Source organism: Punica granatum, chromosome 7 (genome assembly GCF_007655135.1).
Source record: "Punica granatum isolate Tunisia-2019 chromosome 7, ASM765513v2, whole genome shotgun sequence".
Classification (NCBI taxonomy): Eukaryota; Viridiplantae; Streptophyta; class Magnoliopsida; order Myrtales; family Lythraceae; genus Punica; species Punica granatum.
The window spans coordinates 21597125-21621021 of record NC_045133.1 but is presented as its reverse complement, the minus strand read 5'-3'; the positions used below and the strand labels follow the sequence as shown (position 1 = coordinate 21621021).

Here is a 23897-nt window from a genome sequence, read left to right as displayed (position 1 = left end):
AGGGTGGACTCAAATTTGTAGGATTTTGATTTTCCACTCTGTCACCATCGTCATTGATTTTTTTTTTTGGTAAAATTCGTTTCTCTCTCTTTCTTTTTTGTATAAATTTATAATTACGGTTTGTCCTCTTTCTTTTCTATAGTTTACATCTTTGAGCCTAAATTCGGAGTCCATAAATTTTCTCATTTATTTGACCGATTCGCGTTGTGTTAGTCATTCGTCTATATTTTGACATGTACGAAACCGAGAATAATAAATATAATAAGATAAATTACGTCCAGAATTTCTAAACAATTTAACTTTTTATAGATTGAGAAGAATGCAGTTATTAGCATGGAATATCGATAGTTGTTATTTAGTAGCACTCAAACACATTCCATTTTAGCCCATTATGTCTTGTGGACCTGATTAGCGGTTAAATGGAGTAATGGAAGAGGGATCATTCAATGCCATGATTACAACGTGTCTTGCGAATACATCTTGATGATTAAATCTCGTATGCAGAAAAGAGAGAATATGAAATAAATCATTTGACGGGATTTATATATATATATATATATATATATAAAATTATTGAAACTAGGATCAACCTGTGCAATGCCGCAGATCCGAAAAACTCTTTTGTCAACCACTTACTTATCATAGTGATTTACGTAATAAATAATATAGAGAATGGCTGAAATAATGATAATTATGTGAAAATTATGAACAAAATCATTTAAATTTTCTAAAAGATTATACCAAATAATATTTCATAGGGTTGAAAACTAATAATTTTTTCTGCTATTTTTAATAAAAATTTTATGATCGTAATATAATCTGTCTTAACGGCTAGCTAAATTTTAATTGGACGAAATTCAATTGCAATATAAGAGTTAGAAATAGATTAATAGTGTTTCATGGTCACAACCAAATTAATTTCAAGCATAATTACAGTACTCAACCAGCATTAGGGCTGTTCATGGTGCAATTCGGTTCCATTACTTGAGTATCAGTCCGAACCAAACCATTTGACAGCCGAAGAATCGAACCATTTCGAATCGATTATTTTGGTTCGGTTAACCAATTAACCACTTGTCACACGGTTCAGTTTAGTTTAGTTCTCCAACTGCCAAACTGATCCAAAAAAGTGCCTAAATTGAAATAAATTTATGGTTTTTAATTACTTTTCTTCTAAATTTTTAAGGACAATTTTTATGTATTTGGAAATTTTACCGATACTTATCATTAGGCAAAAAAAAAAAGAAAGCAAAATATATGCAAATGCAATTATGCTTAGCCAATTATTTTATTTGTGAGTTTTTTAACATTTTACTAAACGGTTCAGTTAACCATAGTTAACTGGCTAGAGATAATTACCGAACCAAAACGTTCATGCCTGGTTTAGTTTTTTGTGCTTATGAATAGCCGTAGCTGGCATAACTTTACATTTGACTAGAATAATTGGGACATATCTAACATCACTGATATAATAAGACAATTTAAATTGGTGATGTATTGAAAGTGTGTTGGTTCATATCATTCGGTGTTATTCTCCTTAAGTAGTCTTGAGTCCAACTCTTGTGAATGATGAAAATCTGCATTTGAGAGAGTTGTACCCAATAGAAAGCCGACCTTACTCGAACTTAGATTAGTTGGATTAAACTTCAAATACTACGTTGTGCATACTGAGATAAATATTTATTAAATAAAAATGTATAAATTAAAAGTATGAAATTAAAGAAAAAGTAGGGTGTGCACGCTGGTGGAAAAACCACCCTACTCACTCTACCCATATTTCAATATAGGACGAGAAATCATATCTTGGTTAATAATAATAATATGATGTATATATATTAGAGATGGCAATAATAACTATGATGATATGGAGCAGTCAAATTCAATGTGACGTATACAAAAAGAAGGTATGATCAAAACGAATTATTTTGACAGGGTTTATATAAAAGTAAAAAATTTTGAAACGTGAATTATACTATAGATGGCAATACTAACTATGACATATATATATACCTATATATATATCAAGAATTATTATTTATGAATTTATAAGAATTCAGATATCATAATTTTTTAATTTCGATACTGATTGTCATCAAATTAGTAAAGTTTTCATAATATATGGAATATTTAAGTTTGATGCAACTTTTAAACTGTCATTTATTACTAGTATTGAATATTACAATGCAACTTAGGATTTTCAGTTTTACGTGGATCATATGTTTTATATAGAAAAGAATGACTGGTACATATTATGGGATAGTTGTGCATGTAAATCATATGTAAAATTTAAATACATTATGTAAGTGTTGGTCCACAGAGTCATCCTAATACGAAGGTTTCCTCCTAAGCATAAGCATGTGAGATGGTGCATATTATAATTTTCACGTGATGATCATAATAATGATCATTTCAAGAAAAGTTTTTACAAGAATTATTATTTTGTGTTGTACATATATACGTACGCATTAATAAAACATGGGAAGATCTTTTGAAACAATCTGAGGCGCCACGTGGCAGGAAAGTGGGTCCCAGGAAACGGCATCTGACTTCTGACATGAGCGACGAGCAGCCTCGAAGATGTGGACCGCTGATTTTTCTACAGAGGGGGGCAGAGTACACGTGGCTGTCAAATCAGAACACGTCTTCCCCCACTCAATCAAACTGGCCCCACACGCGTAAATCATTCTTCTAAAAAGGTGTTTTCAATTTCATCGATTTAGTTGTGAGTTGACACATATTCTTTTAAGTAAAATTTTGAATTTTATAACTTATTATTATAAGAAAAAATTTTAAATTCAAATTTTATAAATAATAAAATTTACGTTATAAAAGTTTTATCTTTAATAAATTAAAATAAGTGTTTTTTTACCATTGAAAACTATGAAAATTCTAACGTGGAATGTCATTACCATGATCTCATGCCCTTCTGCCATTGGATCCTCGAAAATGGAGTTCCAATGGTTGTGATGCGATCGATTTGACTTTCGCAATTATACTTAACACGATCGGCATTCACGGCTCTCTTCAGCTATCGTGATGACATACTGTAGAAGGACTCCAAAAGGTACGAATTCTTACCATATATTTGTGCTTGAATTACTAAAAAGAATATCTGACATATCCAGATGCAGTAGACACGTTTGGTAGAGATATATGTCCATGACAAAATATAATATACTTCCTTATCGAAAAGGAATAGTTGTTTCACTGAGAAGAAACAAACAGAAAAATAACATTCATATATCATTCGTGATATATGAGTATTGAAAGGTTTCATTTTTTATTAGATCTTTGTTATATGTTTTTTTAAAAAAATTTCTATATCGAATATTGTATTCATAAACCTTCCCTGGAGGAAGATTTTTTCACCGTTATATAAAATATAGCACGGCTTGAGCCGATCGATATTTTTAACCTACCGATCTTATATTTACAAGTTGGCTAGCTGTGATAAGAATAATGAGATACCTAAACCTTAACAAACTGTTGAATCAGACAGTGACCACTCAAGCATTTCTCACCGAACATATGTAGAGGTTACCTCCAAGGGGCATAAGTATTATAGAGCAACCATATGCAACAATTATTGCTCATAGAAAAAACTGGAAAAAGGGAGCCACCGAAAAAACTGGAAAAAGGATTCACCCAAAAAAAAAGGAAAAAGGGGAAAGAAAATTATTAACAGGTTTCCATTAACAACTACCTAAAAATAAGCATTTTAACTCAACTCTACTTATCTTTAATTCAACAACATAATTATTACTTTTTTCTTTTTCTTCAATTTTTTTAATCATTCAATTTAATTTTTAATATTAAATTTTCTCAACTATTCATTACTTTTTTCACAATTCAACAACACAATAATTACTTTATCTCAACTATTCATTACTTTTTCCACAATTCAATAACACAATCATTACTTTCTCTCAATTATCCATTACTTTTTCACACTTTTTCTCATAATTCAACAACACAATCATTATAAACCAATTAAAACCAAAACTCAACTCAATTCAACTCTAAAACTAAATACATAAGATTTTCATTGCATTGTATTAAATTCATAAGCTTTTCTTTATAATAAAAAATTTTTGTTGAAGAACTAAGGCTTAGTTAATATGGATTTTGATTGAGGAAGCCGAGTAAATACCAAGGGATAAAAAAGTTTTTGCAATGTTCTTTTCTTTTCTTTTCTTTTTTAAATTTTAGTGAATTTTTCTTTGAGCTACGGTGAAGGTGAAAGATTCATGGGTAAATCAAGCTCATATATATATATATATTCAATATTAAGAGTCGAAATCAAGCTCATATATATATATATATTCAATATTAAGAGTCGAAACGACGCATCGAGAAGTGCCACGTAGAACAATGAGTCATTTTTCTTGCGTGACCCTTCGTGTGACCCCATAACAACATGACAAGTGGTGCAATATTATAATGACATTTCGCTTCCAAAATCGAAAACATGCAGTAGAAGATCAATAGACTAACTTATAAATGAATATATTTAACGGGACGTTGAGTTTTTCGTACATTATTTTCAGATAGGAAGGTGGAGTAATGCGGAGAAGTGTCATTATTTTTTCCTAAAGGTATTTACCAATTTGCATTAAGCTATTAGGGGACTTCACAGAAGAGCTTATGAGATCTTTGATCTATACTCTGATCAAGTAAAGACTTCATACATCTTAGCGAGTTATTTTCATTCAAAGTAATTTTACTGAATTCTTTTTGTGGTCCTATACTTTTTTTTATTTCGTCATATTCAAGGATTTATTATACCCATGTTATTAGAAAGCATACTTGATGAATGATATGAATAAACACTTGATGTTGCCAATAATCAGATGGATTAAGATGCAAAATATTTCCTCACATTTCGCTTGAGAAGTTTTTTACAAGCTAAAACTACTTGCGTTTCATACCATTTTGCTTGAGACGCTTTTCAGAAGCTAGAGCCACTTATTTTTCATTTGTTTCACAATTTTTTGATTTTGTCAAGTTAATAGTGGAAGCCATTTTCTAAATCGGAATCGCATTATACTTTTAACTTGAGAGTGGAGTAATTTTTTACAATCACATTGCATCGATATCGAAAAGTTCAAACTAAAATTAGGTATTACATAAAAAGATATGCTTCTAAGTATACTGCAGACTCGTTAAATAAAATTATATAAATAAAGGTAATAAAAAAAGATTCTCCTTCGCTCTTGATATTTCTTACATAAGTCAGCATATATACATATCATTTACAGTATTTCTTTATTCACGATATTAATCGGTTATTTTTCATATTTAAAAAATATTTAAAGAAAAAAATGAATGGGCCAACAAATAATAATTTTAGCCAGGGCATATGCACGAGCTATCTTCTAGTTGACATTAATCTAGTTTTTTTATGAACAATTTTTGTATCTAATTGTTGCTTACTATCTTTAATCTGTTTTAACGCATTGGAATAACTTCCTTTAACTTCACTACAAACATTTTAAAATTTCCAAACAACCAATTTTTTTTAAATTTTTCAACATTTTTCCTTCCCCTGTACAGTCTCCATTCTTCCTCTGCAAATCAACTGCCAAAACAAAAAAAGCCCTAACTTTTATTCCGATCAACTCCGACGGTGAAGAAGATGAAGAGGCCATCCTCGCTTCACGTGATTGAAGGGCCAATTGGTGTCAATCTTTAGATTTGAGGCTCGGTTGAAGGCTTCAGATGAAAAGAGAGAGAACTTGCAGAAGGGAGAAAAAGTGGAGAAGAAAGAGAGAGGATGGGGTACATTTTGAAAAATCTTAAAAATTTGGATCGTTTTGAAATTTTTAAAAAGTTTGCAATTAAACGAGATCATAATTTCACTCCGTTACCAAATGCCACATTAGATGTTACAAATAGTAATTTTAATATATAAAAGTCGAGGCACGATACAATAATGCTCCGTCGGTCACTTTTTTGGAATGATCATGCTATAGGTGCTCATCTTTTCCATTACTTGAAGAACTTAATTCTTCATTAAAAAATTAAGATTAAATATTAAAAGGTTTTTCGAAAAATTAAAAAAATCAACCATGAAGAAATATTAAATCTTTTCTTGAAAATTATGAAGTTTTTTAATAAATTAAATGATGTGTATAATATGCTTAACATGTGGGTCTACATCTAATTATGATAATTATCTATAATATAAAATTTTCAAATAAACGCAAATTTTGCTATAAAAAAAAGTTCAAAACTCATGAATAAATCATAATCTTTTTTTTTCTAAAAAAAGTAGTTTTCTCTATGAATTAGAAAATTTTTAATATAATAGTTTGCTTAGACACGCAAGCAAAGACATCGTTTTTGCCAGTAGTCTAAGAGTTGTTATCGTAACTTGTGTATTAGGTCTTTAAATACCGATGTAATCTCATTTTGTGAGTATGTATGGGAGTAACCCTCCACCATCATAGAGGAACAAGTCAGAATAAAGAAACTCTTTTTGTTTATGAAATTCTCTCCGATATTCTTTTAGTTTGTAGTATTAAAAATTGTAGTTTGAACTATCAAGCTGTCGCGCTTTCAACCAGCTATAGGTGGTATATATATATTCTATAAGTAATTTATTGGTTTCTTGCATATGTACAAAATATATTTGAAACTCTTCTTTTTTTTTTTTTGATTGAGAAGTCTTTCCCATTTTTCTATGAATTAAAGAAAAAGTTTTCCTCAAGAGTAGAACAGTCTCATTGAGAAAACAAATTATTTTCAATGTCTGAAATATTAAAAATTAAAAGTCAATGAGTAACATCATAATATTACATACAGTAACTTTTTCTTAGTTTTTTATGATACCCTAAATATATAAAAATAGCATAATTAGAGGCTAGAGAGACGGTTACTCCAAACATTCATTAACATAACATTAGCTTGGAGACTCTAATTGATCGTGAATAGTACCAAAGATTTCAATATGTAATCTTTCAGACATCGTATCGATCCGTTATGAAAAAGCAGTTCATAGGTGCACCTATGATACACGTGTATCAATGATCCTTGTAGACATTACGTATATCCACTCATAAATTAGGTCGATGGACCTATTAAACAAATCCCTCCCACACGCAGGTATTCATCGAAAGATCTTCTTCCTCCCCCTCGGATTCGGACTTCTCATCTATTTTTTCTCTCTTGCTGATTTTTTAATATGGTAGTATGTCTTATGCATGATATGTTATGGTATATGTACAATGTATGATATGCTGATTTCCAAAGGGAAGAGGAAAATGGAAATTCGGAATTTGTGGAAGAGAATCGTCGAAGAGGAAGAACAAATGATAGTGTCATGGTCGTCGTCCTCCCGAGAGACAAAAGTCTTTAGAAGATGTTTCTTTGCTATGCCAATTTTGGGCAAATGATTTGATTGGAACTTTGTCGGACATATTCCAAATGGATCAGCACAATATGTTAGATGACAAATTTCACGAGTGGATTCTTTGGGGTATGTTCTTGTGGGGTCTGAATTTTAAGTGACATATCATTTCTACCTGTTGATATGTACAGATATGACATCGCGATATGTCGACAGAAGTCTATGAAATCTTGATATAGACTCCCTGAATTGAATTAAGATCAGTCACATAAAAAATGGGATAAACTAAACTTCGTCTAGAAGATAAAAGGATCGAGTCACAGCATAGCCTGACGCGGTCCATGAGCTTGATCACGGGGCAGGGCATGAATGATCCGGCATATTTGCACGTATGCAGCCTCTGATCCGGTCTACGATATCTAAGAATAAGAAGTATACTTTGGGGGATGTGGAGGATTTCTAAATGCACCATTAGAGAAAAATCGAATGGGATTGATTTCATCTAAAGGCATTTATACGGAACGTTAGTGTTCGAAAGATGTACGACCTCTAGTCGCAGATGTTATACTAAGATCATATACAAAAGAAACACTAGGCCAGGCTCAACACTTGGGGTGTAACTAAACAAGTTGGAGAGGCTCGAATGGGGCAAAATAATCGGCTCGAACTTGATCAAGCTTCCTCTCTGCGGCTCGAACTCAACTCAAGGCACGGTGGCAGTGCTTGAACATGGTCTCGTTATAACCCCGGCAATACGCAATCTTTATGGGCTGAATTGATCAACAATAGCTGTTGGCTAATTAATGGGCCGTGTTGGGCTGGGCCTCAGCAATATAATGAATCAAACAAGTTTCCAGAAATTTGATCTCATAACTCATCTTAATATATGGTGCCACGGCCACAATCTCAACTATCAAATTGATGATATTGGTGGACTACTTTTACTTATTCGAACTTTAACATATTTCCCTCTAGTTACTTAGCGATGTATATGCGTTGGTAGCCGGGAGGAAGAAGAATATATGAGAGTAGAAACGCAATTTTGTTCGACGAGTAATACCCAATAAACAACGGGTTCATAAGAAATTCTAATATTATTGCATTTGGAATGTTCGATGTTCTGTCCTTTAGGTCAATTCGACGCCCCTAACAAATGAATCATGCAATGGAGATAGATAGCTAATATTGGTAGTATAATAAGGGCTTGAGTTAGGCACTCTTGACGCACGGGTGCATGAACTAGTTGTTAATAACCTGAATTTCTTATGCATCACAATATGGGAGGTCAAACCAGGAGTACTGCTTTGGATCATATGGGTGACAAAACTCAGGACCTTGGACGAGTTGGAAAAACGAAACTAAAAAGGGTTAAGCCAGTTTCAAAAATACTTCTATGAGCATGACTTTTGACTGAATGATTACATTTTTTTGGCTGAATGACTGAACGAGTTCATGCTTATTCAATCGTTGAGGGCGACTAGGATCTATTGACGTGCAGGGACATAATGTTGCTCCATCAGAAAATGAAACAGTACATATCAAAAGTTAAGAGAGTATTTCCGAGACGGAGTCAAAGACAACATAACATATTCCTCATCTCACTACCTAGCCTTCTCAATTGAACACCACACTCTGATCTGCTCACTTCTTCTTCTCCGCACCTCCAGCAGACCTGAATGTAGAATAATTGCAGACATTAGGTTAAGGTTTCATCATAAACCTCAAGCCATCAAACATTGACAATGGAAATTCTCATATTCTGCTCAGAACACCATGCTCATCAAAAAAGAGTATCGAAACAAGATTGTTTACCTCATCTTGCGTAGAACAGAAGACATCTCCTCTCTCTTCTTCTTGGCTCTCTTGTGAGTGCCCAACTTTCTCTTAGCTACCTTCAGGGCACGCTTGTCCTTCCCGACCTTCAGAAGCTCAGTGATCCTCTTCTCATACGGGGCGAACCCAGCAACTTCCCTTATCAAACTCCTGATGAAATGAACCCTCTTGCTAGTCTTCTGCAAAATTTACGACAACACATTAAAAAAACGATCTATACAGTGTGCAACATGCAAATATCCAAACCAAGAAAGCTTAATGCCTATATCTAATCGAATCTAATCTATCCTCCGTGTAATTTTACCCCTTCTATCCAAATATGTGAATGAACAGTTTGCAATTCGTCAAAGTTTCAAAAAGATCGCTAAACCAATGACAACTACCAACAAAATAATCAACTGACTTCCGAAGTGCTATGCTATGGCTGCACAAAAGATGCAACTAAAGGGAGGGAGAGAAACTGAACTGAAGCTTAGGTTACTTCATTCATTCATTCATTCTTAACTTCATGCAAATCTAATCTAATCTAATGTAATGTAATCACAAGAAAGAAAGAAAGGAAATTGACTCGACTAACCCCTTTACGGTCCCTAGGGCGAGGTGCCGCTTCCTTCTTGGTCACAATATGGCCTTTGTTCAGCCCCACAAATAATCCAGTATTCGGCTGCTTCGGAGCCATTTCCTGCTTCATTTTTTCACCGATTGAAATCAATAAGACAGACAAATTGGCACAAAATAGCAATCAGATCACACACACTCCAACATGAATGCAAAAATTGGCAAGATCAGCTGCACTATTCCCTCCATTTTCATTAAGTCCGCATACATAACAGCGCAAAGCAAAATGCTATCTCTAATCTTTACAATGAAATGAAATCCGAAGAGAAGCAAGCAAAGCATGCCCAGAAAACACTTTCAAAGCTGATGCGATGCGAGCAAGCAAAAATCAGAGAAAACAACTCCTGCTATATCGTCCACTCGATCAGATCAGCACAAGAACAGAAGAAGAATTAGCTTACAGCTTGCAATGGATAAATTAGATAGATACCTTGTCGAGTCGACGACTTCGACTCCCGGCTGGCCGCTGTAGTCTAGTCCGCTGCTCTCTTTGGCCGCTTCAAGGAAAGAAAACCCTTACCCTCCTCCTCCTACTCTCCTCTCTTCTATCGCAATTGCAATGCAATGCATGCTATAAATTAATTGGTTTCGGCCCACCGGATGAAAGAAATGGGCCCAGGCCCATCAAAGGGAAAGCAAAGCAAGCACCTTCTCTTCTTTAGGAAGAATTGAATTTTACCAATATACACACACACACACTAATTTTTTGCATGTGCGATACACGGGAATTTTTCCTCCCCTTTTTAATGAAACTTATATATATATATATATATATATATATATATGCAACATACTCACCACAAAAAGAGCTTTTTTATAGAAAAATATAATTCATTTTAACTATAAATTTTTAAATTTAATATTATATATTAAAATGCATAATAATATCATCTATTAATTTGAAGTTTCAGAAATCAAGTCTTCAATCTCTTTATTCGTAAAATATATCTTTTCTCGAAAATTATTTTTAAAATGAATGTTATTTTAAAGAAAATAAACATTAAAATAAAATATTTGGATTCTTAATATTAAATAAAATAATAATGCAACAATTCAACATAAAATTTATTATTTGGGTCAATTATAAAAGAATAATTAATCACCTAAAGTGATTGATACCCTAATAAAACCCCAAAAGGAGATTCAAACTACCGACTTAAAACTCCCGATGAAATATAAGAAGAAAAATTGGATCCTCTATTTATATAAGGTGTTCTGGTGTAAAGAAATCATTTCATTATGAGGTAGCATGTACGGTCGGATCCTCTGCCACTTAAATCTCGAGAAGGCGTTCGGAACCTCCGAACATAGTGGAGAAGATCTGCACGTGACATCCATCTCGTAAAAAAGAAATAGGAGAGTGGCTTTCACTTGAGAATTTACGGATCGTTGCTTGTCAATAGAATTCGAGCAAACGTTAAAACACATATATATAGTCAAGCAAAAAGAGAGAATCCAAATTTGTTAAAAGGAAACATAATATTTGAAATTCTATATGATATATATGTAGTAGAGTGTTAACCGGCGGTCCAGCCGGGGAGCATGAATAAGAAATATTTTGAAATTTTGAAATTTACAATGTACATTTGATAAATAGTATATTCTTACTTTCTTGGTTCATCTACAAAGGATATAATCTATACCTACCGTTTGCACGATAATCATAATTATGTTTTATCTATTATTTAGAAATGGCCAATTTATAGAGGAAACAAAACTTTACGGGTGAGGAAACGAAAGGAAAGAATTGGAGGAAAAGAAGATCAAACATAAAGGCTCCATTTGGTATATCAAAATGGAATCAAATGGAATGAAATTAATATGTTGGAATGTAATGGATTCAAGGCAGAGTTGCCATTACATATCTTAAGTTTGGTACGTTTTCTACGTTCACAATGATGGAATTGTAGCAGAAAGTTGATGTATAAAATTTAACCTCTTGACTTTTCAGAATTGCGGTCCCAAAACCATTACACAAACATCAATCACACAACTGTAGATTGATGGTTCTGAGGAAGCAAGGACACAACTCCAGCTTAGAATACATTGATGAATACTAGAGACCGAGTAGTAGTGCCTAAGCCCCAGAGCTGCCGAGGCTGTCCCTTTCGTGCCATGCCTCCTTCCCGCTCGTCGCTTCTCTCTAGAGAAGCCCTCTCGTGCCTTTCTTAGACCTACGGAAACAGCAGCTACAGTGATAATGACAAGGATGGGGACAGCCGACGAGTCGGCTACGACTCTGGTGGTGGTTGAGGATGATTTCAGTGAAGAGCATAGGCAGATAAAGAGGCGATCGATCACTTTCTGCATATGTTAGGTTTAAGTAATTATGTAATTAGCATGAAAGGGGTGGGGGCAAAATTGGTAATCAATAATGTTGCCTTAAAATTTTCGCTCAGGGAATCATCACTCCCGCATTCAGTGGCTGCAATCAATTTTGAAAAAAGTGGGGGAAAGGTGATTCCATCAGAATGGCGATTCCGGCCTCTTCTTGCATTACCAAACGGCGGAAACGGAATCGAGCATGTAATAATGATTCCATTTCAGACTGATTTCTGCGTTCCAAACATGCAAAAAAGGCATAGAACGTGGCTAGAGAGCGCCTGTGCGCGGAGAATTAAGAGGAAAGGAGGGCGGGAAAGCACAAATGGAGGACACGTGTTCTAAGAAGAAAAGGGAAAGTAAGGAAAAAGATTAAAAGGACCATTTTGCCCTCAACGGTTTTTTATATATTTTTGTTTAACTAAAATTAAAAGGATATTTCGGAATTTTCACACATTTTGTAACCGCTGGAGGACACCAAAGATTTTCATTATATAGTAGTATAGATATATATGGTTACAAAATATAAAATAGTAGTATGGATATATATTGTTAAAAAATATAATGATTTAAAAAAAAATTAAAATATATCAAATATAAAAATTTACTATAATTAAGTCATATTGAAATAATATACATATTCCGTTGTGCTATATGTATATAATCTATATATTCTATTACATAATTAAATGAGAAACTATTATGAACATATTCATTACAATTAGGACATTTATCTGAGAATTTTTTTTCTTAGTAATTATGTAAACATTTCATTAGTATCAAGGAAAATGTGATAACGTAAAAGTGCTCCGTTTATGTTTCGAAACATGTGGCGGCGTGAGTGCCCAATTTGGGCTTATCAAAAGGCATATATACAGAATATTAGTGCTCGAAAGATGTACGACCTTTAATCGTTAATGATACTAGAGTTAAAAAGTGTGAATCGTTAAGGCACAATAAAAAGCGTGATCTAAATCTATGTCCATAGATAATAAATAAGAGCACATATAGTCTCATTAGGTCAGTAAGCGAGAGCGTAAGGAAATAGGAGAGAGGGAGATGGCCACGTGTAAGGAGAAGATAGCTGTGGTGAAGAAGAGATAGAGAAGTGGCTATCTCTTAATTTATAACTTTGATCCTGACATTATCACATAACTGAAAAAAGTAGGAGATAATTAGGGATATTAAGGTAATTTCACGGAGTAACTGCCAAAAGGGTTCACCAAGTTATTGCTTTATATAGTGGTATAGATTTTCAGACCATATAAAGAAACCCTTGGCCAGGCTAATTAGTCCTCGGGACGTAATCTAACTGGTAGGAGATTCTCGGTTAGTAATCGGCTAAATATTGATCAAGCTTTCCTCTCTCAGGCTCGATTTCAGCTCGAGTCAGTGCTTGAACATAGTATCGGTATATGTCGCCGGAGACAATCGATCTTTATGGGCTGGATCAATCAATAATAGCAGTGGGCTAATTATGGGCTGTGTTGGGCTGGGCCTTAACAATTGAAGGTCACCTCATAATGAGTCAACGCTCACTTGTTAATTCTTCACAATATAATCAATCTTGATAGATAGGTACCATCTCAACTATTACTGATGATATTGGTAGACTCTTGTTGCATTGCATGTACAAAAAGGTCGAGTCTACATAATTCGCTCGAGTTTTCCTTGTCATGTATTCCGGTCAAATAAGCTACTCTAATAAAAAAAATGTAGATACTAAAAGTAACTCTAATCGAGAACCGAACACGATATTAGGAAATAGTAGAATCCTTGAACTTCAGATCTACTGTTCAATTAAAGTTTGGAAGCAATAACCAAAGCTCGGATGCACCACACGGCGGATGAAAAATCACAATGTCGTGAGGAAACTGGCCCACTAATCTGTCCTATTCGTTTGGAACTTCACTCAAAGTTGTCCTACTAAAAGAAATAAAACTCTTACCATAAAGAGAGCCTTTATTAATCTTTAACGATGAAGACTTTTGCCCATGAAAATGAAATTTGAAGTTAAAAAAAAAAAAAGAAGAAGGAATTTCAAGCAGTTCTTTTTGACCTAAATTCAATCCAACCCCCACCACGTTTCGCTTCCTCCATACCAACACCTGTCATGGTGACCAAAGGAGAGTAATTAAAACTATATATTATTATATCTCCTTTTACTTTTAGGTGTGGATATATATTTATCTATACATTATACGAAAGAAAACATCCTTTTTATATGCAAACATCTAATATATGATATAAATAGTATTGTCACATTACCTACGGACATGCATCATATGATATCAGGATCCCGGATGACCCGATTGGATTTCGAGAAATCCTATCGTACAAAGACAGTTCCCAAAATCGTGATGGACTGACTAGTAAAGTCGGGCTAATCATAGGGGCTCTTCTATTAATGACTCCACGGGGATCGACATTTTATATATAGTGAAAATTTGGACAATGACTATAAGTACGACATGTATAGACGTCTGAGTTTGTCAGGGACCAAATCATGAGAGTCCAATCACAATTCAGAAGAAGGCACGAAGGGGGACACGTGGCAAGTTAAGAGGAAAAAGAGGTTGGCTTTTATGAGGGACGGCTGGTTATATTTCGGCAAAAGGCGTTATTATTGGTGGGTTTGCCTTTGCTTTTTTGTATTTTGTTTTGTATATGAAAAAGAAAATGGGAAACACTTTTTGAGGGAAAAATTGAAAATGTGGCCTCTCTCCTTTCTTAACGAGTAAGGATAGAGAAGGATGGAGGAGGGGAAGAAATATACATATGTAAGCTCAATAAAAATATTTTAGAAAAAGGCTTAATAAAAGCATATATATGGCCAATTATACACGGAAGGAAAGGAAATTTTGTGATGTTTGCCTTCCCAGCACGGCAGAGCTCTTGGTTAAGGAAAAAAAAAGGGTATATGGCAATTTTTGATTATTATTATTATTATGTGATTCCGTTTTACATCGAGATTATTATTTGCCGAAAATGTTTATGAGAAATATCCGTTATGCAAAGGTAATTAGATTATGTGCTTTGCATAATTACAAGTAAATTCTCTTGCATCTCGATTGAAATTATCATAACAATATATATAGTACTTCTATGATAAATAGCTATTATTCAGAATGTTCATGGAGTAGTTGAAATAACTTTTAGACCACCGGAATATTTTGGAAACCCGAATGAAATGCATAAAAAATCTTAAGCCGAAAAAATCAGTTCGATTTGGTTTAGATTAAGGTGTTATTCATATTTATTTTACTATAAGAAAGGAATATATATGAAAAGAAAATGGATTTAAAATTTGGGTACCACTTTCTTTTATATATATATATATTTTCACGCTCCTTTTCACTTTTTAATTTTGTATATTAAACTAACTTGATAAGTGATAAAATAAAATAGTGTGCAGAGGAAAAGAACACAGTATTACACGCCTTGCAATTACCCGTGCCATTTCAATAAGATTTATTAATATTTTTATCTTCTTATGTTATACTCATGAATTTCCTTTGTGACTGATTAAAATAATGTGTTGTGTAAATACATAACAATTTGTCATTATTTAATAGAAAAAGAAATTCATGATATAAAGAATATATATTTTCACTAATTTGTATATAACCTATATTTCAATTCTTATAACATATATTTAATTTGGTCTGGGGCTTCAGATTTCTGAGTTTTAAACCCAAACTAAATTACAAAAATTTTAGAAGGGAGTTTGGTGTGATGCCATCACTCTCGATCTCGGATCAAGACTTCTCTGTATAGGGTTGGTTCTCACCATTGATCCCTTAATTTTCTTCTCTTATCGACTTATTTTAAGTCATGATACTCTCAGCTTGTAACTTCAAGAGGATTAAGAAAATCCAAAAATAAAAATAAAAATCCCAGCTCGGTTCAGATTCTACAAAACACAGATTCTAGACACCCCTAGCTGTATATCCCGAACTTCATCTTGATCCGATTAAATTTGACCAGTGATGTTGAAACTGATACGTAACTAACTAATATTTAGATGTCAAGTTTACCCAAAAGCAAAGCTTAGTATCTTTATGTAATTCTGCATCTCATCAATAATAATTGGCTCAATGGTTGGGCACTTATCTCCTTTAAATAAGGTTTCAGGTTCGAGTTTTGTGAATAGAGAAAATTTATGATTGGAAGAATTTTACCGTTCAGTGGGTCGAGTCAAATCAAACTGAATTAACTAGGACCTATTTAATCTCTGAATACCAAGTACATATACCAAAAAAATTCTGCCTCCGTAAAAACCTGATGCCTCGAAGAGAGACTTTCTTATCAGTTAAACAAGCGACCTTACTCTGAAAAGGAAAGCAAATTACACAAGAACGGAGTATGGAAGCCTAACTATGAAGAGAATTTTCCTCCACGCACGCAAGGCCAGCCTCTCACAACAGCCTTTTTCATTCAAAAGTTGAGATTTTCTCCCCGTGGGAGACTTTTTGCATTACCGCATGCATTTGCTCCTAATCCTTCGTCAAAAACGGCTCACCTATTCCTCTTGCAAAAGAAAATTCAATAATTATGGGATATCTTTCTTGCTTATACTTATCGAAATTAGTTTCGTGTCTCTTAAACCCTTCATTCCGATTTGAGTCATGGAACAAATTAACTGATCTAATGGTGGTTTCTTTTAGAAATTCACAAATCAATAACTCATGATTAATCGACCGCCAATTTAAAATGACAAGACTACAAGACATGAGTGTAATAACACAAGTTTTTGCTTGAAACAAAACAAAGAAATTTCGACTTCGATTCTCGCTGTTGAAATTTCATATACTTGTTTATTTCTTTTTTTTTTCCTATTCTTTTACTAGGCTCATACACATCCTTATGATTGAAAAAAAAAAGAGTTATATATTTATGTGTATGTAATTTTTTCCAATTATATAAGGAATGTTCATAAGTTTCTTTCAATAAAATAAAATTTTAATAACTAATAAATGAGTACAGATAATTTTACCACGATAATCAAACTTGAAAATTGATTACCGAGCGAGAACATGTATCATTACACTATTTCTTTTTCATTGTATATATAATTTAATTTGTTATAAAAATGGACCACAAATTCCACCATGTTAGGACAAATGAAAAAGTTTATATACAAAGTGGGGAGCAAAATGATTTCATGAGGAAGCATGAGTGGTCCACTAAATAAATCTCTAGGTTTGTTGCCTTGCAGGAAAAAAAATCCCCATTAATGCTAAATTAAACCTTAAAGAGGCTCATTATTATACTTTTTTACTATGAATTATTATTTTATGGGACGTATCTTTCCCTCTAACTAAAAATTTGCAATAAAAAATATGCACCAGAATTCTAACAATCAAACGCATCACCTTTTACCTAACCTAATCACTCCCTTAATAATGGAGCAATAGAGCCCATAAAGGTTTCAACCTAGCTATAGGAGGTCCCAGGTTTCCGTGTTCCGAATCGAGAATAGATCAATTTCGAAGTTAACGATTGGATCCATACATAAAGATCCTCATACATTAGGTCTGCTTGATATTCAACCCTTCCATTCTATAATCAGTTCCGGACGAATTTGGACCTTACGGATTAAGTACTCGATTGACACCAAATTGACTGACTAATCAACTCGAGGTGGTGTATGTTCGGTGATTAGTCATTACTAACAGAAAAAAGAAGCAACGGGAATGGGATCCAAGTTCTTTAATTATCAGGAAATATGATTAGACTAATTAGATATTTTCATTTACATTACTATGTACTAATATTATCATATACAATAAAGTTAGGGAGTATAATAATTAATCCTCGCTGCTGCCTTTAATTGAGCTATTTGTCAATTGGACACATCCCGTGTCTGAGAACCCCTTTTTGGCTCTTTAACTTTTGTTGCTTTTCCGTTGTGAGGATCGGGTTTTGTTAGAGTCAGCTTACGCATTACTCGACTAATACATCCTTCGAAATGAATCAAAACTAGGTCATCTGCAAGCTCAATCTAAAGAATTCATATGAATAATACAATGGAATTATGCATTTGATCCTCGGTGACTTTTGCTTCCGATTACCCACTTAATTTTTCTTTTGTTTAAGCGTATTTTAATATTCGAAAGTTCAATGGGTCTAGACTTAATTCAATTCGAATCGGGTCGGTTCATGAACACGAAGGGATACAATTCCTTAAATTGTTAATTTTCTCTATTTACATAACTCAAATTCGAAATCTTATTAAAAAAAAATAAGTGTCAAATCATCTAAATCAATCCACTTAATAAAATGCGGAGCTTAAATACCCCTCAAGGTTTGCTTTTTTGCTTTTTCCTATTCCCTTCACATTCTATCTGATGAAATTGTACAAATTGCTTCCTAAGTTAAGTGGCAGGGAGAGGGAATTTATCTGATCCACACAGGTTCATCTTTTCCTTTCTCTCCTTTTGTATTGTCAGCTCAGGGTCACGTGCCCTCAACAAGTTCCCAGTACAGATAAATTGTCCTCCAAATAAAAGGAAAATTAATTTCTATATCCAATTAAACTGAAACAAGTAGTTTTTTTTTTGGGTGCGGAACTTCTAGTTCAAATTAATTAATTGCATTCACGGTTTTGAAAGTTCTTCTAGGTGTAAATGGAATGGATCATATTCCTATGGCATTTTCCATTTCCATCCATCTCTGCCTGTAATTTCACTTGATCATAGAATTATGAATCGGATAAGGGTAATGGGCACGAAAGTGAATATTGAATCTTTTCATTTTGATTGTCGAGGGTGACTAATATTGCCGCTGCAATAATCCTTTTTTCTTTTTTCGGATCACGATGCTGATTCGTGTTCTTATAATGCTCACAACTCCTGCTGAAATTTAAAAGTGATTCCCAATAAAACTTGAACAGACCTACTGAAATCAATCGCTTCTTCGAGCGATCATAAAGTTTTCCGTGATCAAGTGGCGTAATGTTTGGGATGTATTTTGCACTCCTTCGTATTCTATGGAGTGATGGTAGCATATAATAAGTTATTAAAAGATACGCAAAAGTTTCTACCGAAGAAAAAGAAAAAAAGGATTTAAAAAGTAAATAATCATGGGATAATTTTATGTGCGAATGAAAGATCTTCACAGTGAACCTACACAGTAATTCATATATAGAATTATATATATATATATATATAGAGAGAGAGAGAGAGAGAGATGAAATTCTTTCTTGAATATTAATTGATCGGAATCTGCTGAGTATTGGATGAATATATGTTGGAATTTGCGTGATCATTCTCTCCTTCTTCTATCACGAGCCTTGTCCCTACGGCCACGTATTACCCACTTGCTAATAAATGCAACGCAAACCTCAAAGATTTAATTCCCCATAATCAGTTGGGTACCAACAATCATATGTTCACAATAATTTCAGAGAGAGAAGAAAAAAGGGACATGTTTTTGGCTTTTGCTTGACATTGTCAAGAGGGAACTCCGAAAAAGGTGGAGGGAAACTTCAATTGTAAAGATTAGACATATATATATATATATATATATATATATCATGTCGAGCTATATGAATGAAGCTTAGAAGTACAAACTTAAGTTAATTATTATATGGACGAGTTATCTAGCTCGCAAAACATGCTCGTACTAGACCCACCGGAGCTTGATTTCATCCTATTCAAGAGGGTATTACCTCTGGAGATTTATTTGTTCGTTGTGTGGCTAATGCACACTGCTGATCAGCTTGTAGAAGTTTTCACCAAAGGGATTATTGTGACCGGTTTACTTCATGCTTTATTACGATCCAACCTCTCAGTTCTTACACCTATGCCAAATTGAGGGAATACTACACATAGTATGTAATATTTATGCACAGGATTATAATATGTGGTCACTTTATACGTAACTATGTGTCTAATTGTAATCTAGTTGTAGGGTTAAGCCGCTATAAGCACATTCTCATTCTATTGTCTACTTTCTAATTGTATGAATCAGTATTTACCCATGTCGAATTACGTTTAGCTAGTCTTGGACCAGGGCGTGGCCAGGTACGGACATAAGATTCAGACCAAGAGGGGTGGGGTTCTTGTGGAGGCAAAGAGGAGTGTAAGGTTTCTAAATTAGGGAGACGAATAGTACGTAGTAATTTCACAAAAAAAAAAAGAGCATAGAAATTTTAGGAGGATGAAGGCAACTGCCCCTCATCCCCTCGATCGATCCCTGGATGTTGCATGCGCTATAACTTACATGCATAGTAGTAAGATGCCTGCAACCTTAACTACAATATATCAACCATCAAAAAAGAAAACCTTAACTACAATATTAAACCCACGCGTGCTCAGGTTTGGTGCTCTGTGGTTCGGTCGGTCCAAGTGTGCTGCCGTTGTGTTCCCTTTAAAATATTTACCCATCGCAAGAAAGAGTAAGGTGCACGCGAGCAACTATTGTCGAGCATCGGTTCAGTTGGATTCTTGCAATTTCTTTTTTAAGGATAAAAGTAAATTAATATTCTTGGAAAGCTTGCATTAAAAATGGAAAAACAAATTATATAGTAGAGTACCAAAATACAGATTCCCTGGAGAAAAAAAAAGGAGTACCAAAATAGAGAGTCTATTATTAGAAATTTAGATATACCCATTTATAGAATCGATTCAAGAAATTACAATTGCCAAGTTAGCTGTTTATTCGTTAAGTACACAAAAATCCGAATAGATAATCATACTCGCGACATGATGATTCTGAAATCAAATACTTATATCTCTGTAGCGCAGTGGTGTACGCTATCGTCTGTTGACCTAAGGGTCACAGGTTCGGTATCTAGTGGAATTACTCGTGCCCCTTTATTAGTTATTTAAGATTTATCTTTCATTATATTAGGTATTGAGTCTCATTTGTAACCGAAAAAAATCAAATACTTATAAAAAAAAAGATGATCAAATATAAATCTGTATAGTGTGTTTGGTTTTAGAGTTGAGTTGAGTTGAATTTTGATTTTAATTGATTTGTAATGATTGTGATGTTGAATTATGAGAAAAAGTGTGAAAAAGTAATGAATAGTTGAGAGAATTTATTATTAAAAATTGAATTGGATGGTTAAAAAAATTGAAAAAAATGAAAAAAAGTAATAATTGTGTTGTTGACTTTTGTTGTGTAGTGAGTAGAGTTAAAGTTAGAGTTAAAATTTTAAAACCGGATTTGGAAATCAAACAGGACACTAATGATGCGTTTGGTTTCAGAGTTAAAGTAACTTTGATTTTGATTGTGAAAAATGACAAATGATTGTGTAGTGTATTGAGTTAAAGTTAAAGTTAAAATTTTTGACTTGGAAAATGTGTATTTTTGTTGTGTAGTGTGTTGAGTTAAAGTTAAAGTTAAAATTTTTGTGATTTTAACTGCGAAACCAAACGAAACAACATTTATTTGCTATATTATTTATAACCAAACACATCATTTCCAGATAATAAGAGATAATATCTTCAGCATCATCAGGAGATACATGTGCTCCATGGTGGTCCGTTGCCGATTACGGCATATTATCTCTGTTCGTGATCTAAAATTATCTAATTTATCGCAGAAAATGATTACCTAAATGATCTTTCACCTTGGCAAAAACAAGAAAAAATAAAAAAAAATCTTTACAGGAAAAAATGAAAAACACCTAGTATCTTCTTTATCCACTCCTTCCCCGGTCCCCATCCTTTATATTTTATATTAAGGAAAAAAAAAGGAAAATGAGACCGGTTTTTCTTTCTATATAAAGACCCAACAACCGATCATAGCATTGTCCATTCCATTATTCCTCTCTTCATCCATCATTCCCTCTATCTCTTGAACAGAACCTCTCTTACCTTACCGATTACCATTTGATCACCAAAAGCTCCAAAACGTGGCCGTTCCATCATGGCTTCCTCCTCCTCTGCTGAGTTCATCAACACGGTCAAGGCCGAGAAGGCTAAGGCCACACTCCGGTACCAGAGAATGAGTCAGCTCAAGATTCTCATGCATGTGGTCGAGGCCTGCGTGGCGTTGTTCATCCTGATCTCGTGGTGCTCTGGCGGTGGCTTCTCCCTTGTGGTCGACTCCTCCATCGACCGCTCCCGCCGCCTCCTCGACCTCCTCAGGAAGCCTTTCACTGTCTTCATCCTCAGCAACATCATCATCGTAGTCATCGCCCTTCTTTCTGGCTCTGGCGCGGGCAGCGATAGGAAACAGAAGACTGGGCCAGAGGCTAACCTGTCTGATAGAATCTACGACGAGTACCTCTCTCGCCGGGGAGCCACCCACGTCAACAGCGTCCACACTCTGGTCCCAGAAAAGTCGCTGGACGAGGTAGGCCCGGCCAACAATCTACAGATCGTCCCTTATGTTGCGGAGCAGCAAGAGCCTGCCAAGCCAGTCGCGTACAAGGTCTCTCGGGTTCCGGTTAGTTCGAGTTCTGCTGTTACGGTCGCTGAGGAGGGATCACCAAGGCATTACAGGAGGACAAGGTCGGCAGTGGTGGCGAAGCCATGCAGGCAGGAAAATGATTGGGTGCTGAGGCGGTCCATGACCGAGAATGGCCGGACCACAGCACGCGGTGAGCTGGCGAGAGCGCCATCAGTGGACGATCTGAGCAATGAAGAGTTTAATCAGAAGGTGGAGAGCTACATCGCGAGGACGAGGTGGTTCTTGCAGAGGGAGCTCATGGCCGATCCGACCGTCGTCCCGAAGGAGAGCCATAATAATAGTAGCATGGCCGTAATTGTTAGAAATTAAATATTATTTAATTACTGATGATTAATAACTAAGATCACTCGATGGAGTTAAATTTGAGGGCTAGGGAATTATTATAAGAAGTTCATAAAGTACGTAGTTGAACCACGTAATAGAGTGATCCTGATCGATGAGGTGCTGTACAGTGTAAATTTCGCACTTCTAGTGATGAACCAATCCGGATTTTTATTAAGGTCGTGTGTTCGTGTTAATTATTAGCATATCAATGCCACCAATTAATTTGATCGATTGACCTAATTATGAATTTATTATGGATTCATTTGACGTGGCCTACATATTGGTCAATGGAATCTTAGATTTGAGAAAACAATGATGACATTTCTCGGAATCTTTTTCTCTATTGGAATAATTGTATTAAAACAATATCAAGTAATCTCTTCGTTTTTGGGGATTAATTAGAAATTCTTCCTCGTGGAGAAATTGAGAAAAATCGATGAAATTAATCTTTTACCTTTTCTTTTTTGAGTGGATATGCTATAAAAATTGAACAAATTATGGGGATTTATTTTTTTTTATTATAAAATACATAAGAAAATAAAATTTTAATTTCTAACTATATGGACATATGGATTTTCATTAGCAAGAATCAAATTTAAAATTTCTTGAGAAAGGGGGTATAGTGCAGTTGCTAACACCCTCACCTGGTAACCTAGAGGTTTCAGATTCAATTCTCATCAGTGGGACTACTCGTGTTCCTTTATTTAGATTTCCTTTCTATTTTCTTGTACTAGGCCATGAGTCTCCTATTGTAATAGAAAAAAATTAATATTTCTTAATTATTAAGTAAAAACATGTGTCACTACATAACATAGACCCTCTCTCCTCTGGATTTTAGTTTTCTTAATTTCACTCAAATAAAAGTAAAATTTAAATCGATGCCTTCCCATGATATGAGACAGATATAGCCACAGCCACAGGGAGGAAAGACCGAAAGGGACCCTCCCCTGCAAGATCCCTTTATGAGTACTTCCATTTGGGGCCTTCTCAAATTGATGGCGAAGAATGCTTTTTCTGGGACCCAACT

The 23897-nt window shown here is 34.3% G+C and overlaps 2 protein-coding genes across 3 annotated transcripts; one reads left to right on the top strand and one right to left on the bottom strand.

Moving 5' to 3' along the window:
• Positions 1-8801: 8801 nt before the first annotated feature.
• Positions 8802-10378, bottom strand: LOC116212888 (60S ribosomal protein L36-2-like). 2 transcript variants are annotated; one of them, XM_031547620.1, is made up of 4 exons: positions 10230-10378; positions 9759-9866; positions 9161-9360; positions 8802-9020 (listed from the first exon to the last, which is right to left on the bottom strand). In XM_031547620.1, exons 2-4 carry the CDS (start codon positions 9858-9860, stop codon positions 8990-8992), a joined length of 333 nt encoding a protein of 110 aa, XP_031403480.1. In that variant the 5' UTR covers positions 9861-9866; positions 10230-10378; the 3' UTR covers positions 8802-8989. The 2 variants fall into 2 exon arrangements, with proteins under 2 accessions (XP_031403480.1, XP_031403481.1); XM_031547621.1 differs by having other exon boundaries at positions 9759-9863; positions 10230-10377.
• Positions 10379-22000: 11622 nt separating this feature from the next.
• On the top strand, positions 22001-22855 carry LOC116214495. Its single transcript, XM_031549896.1, has one exon. The coding sequence runs from the start codon at positions 22001-22003 to the stop codon at positions 22853-22855; it is 855 nt and encodes a 284-aa protein (XP_031405756.1).
• The last annotated feature ends 1042 nt before the right edge of the window (positions 22856-23897 follow it).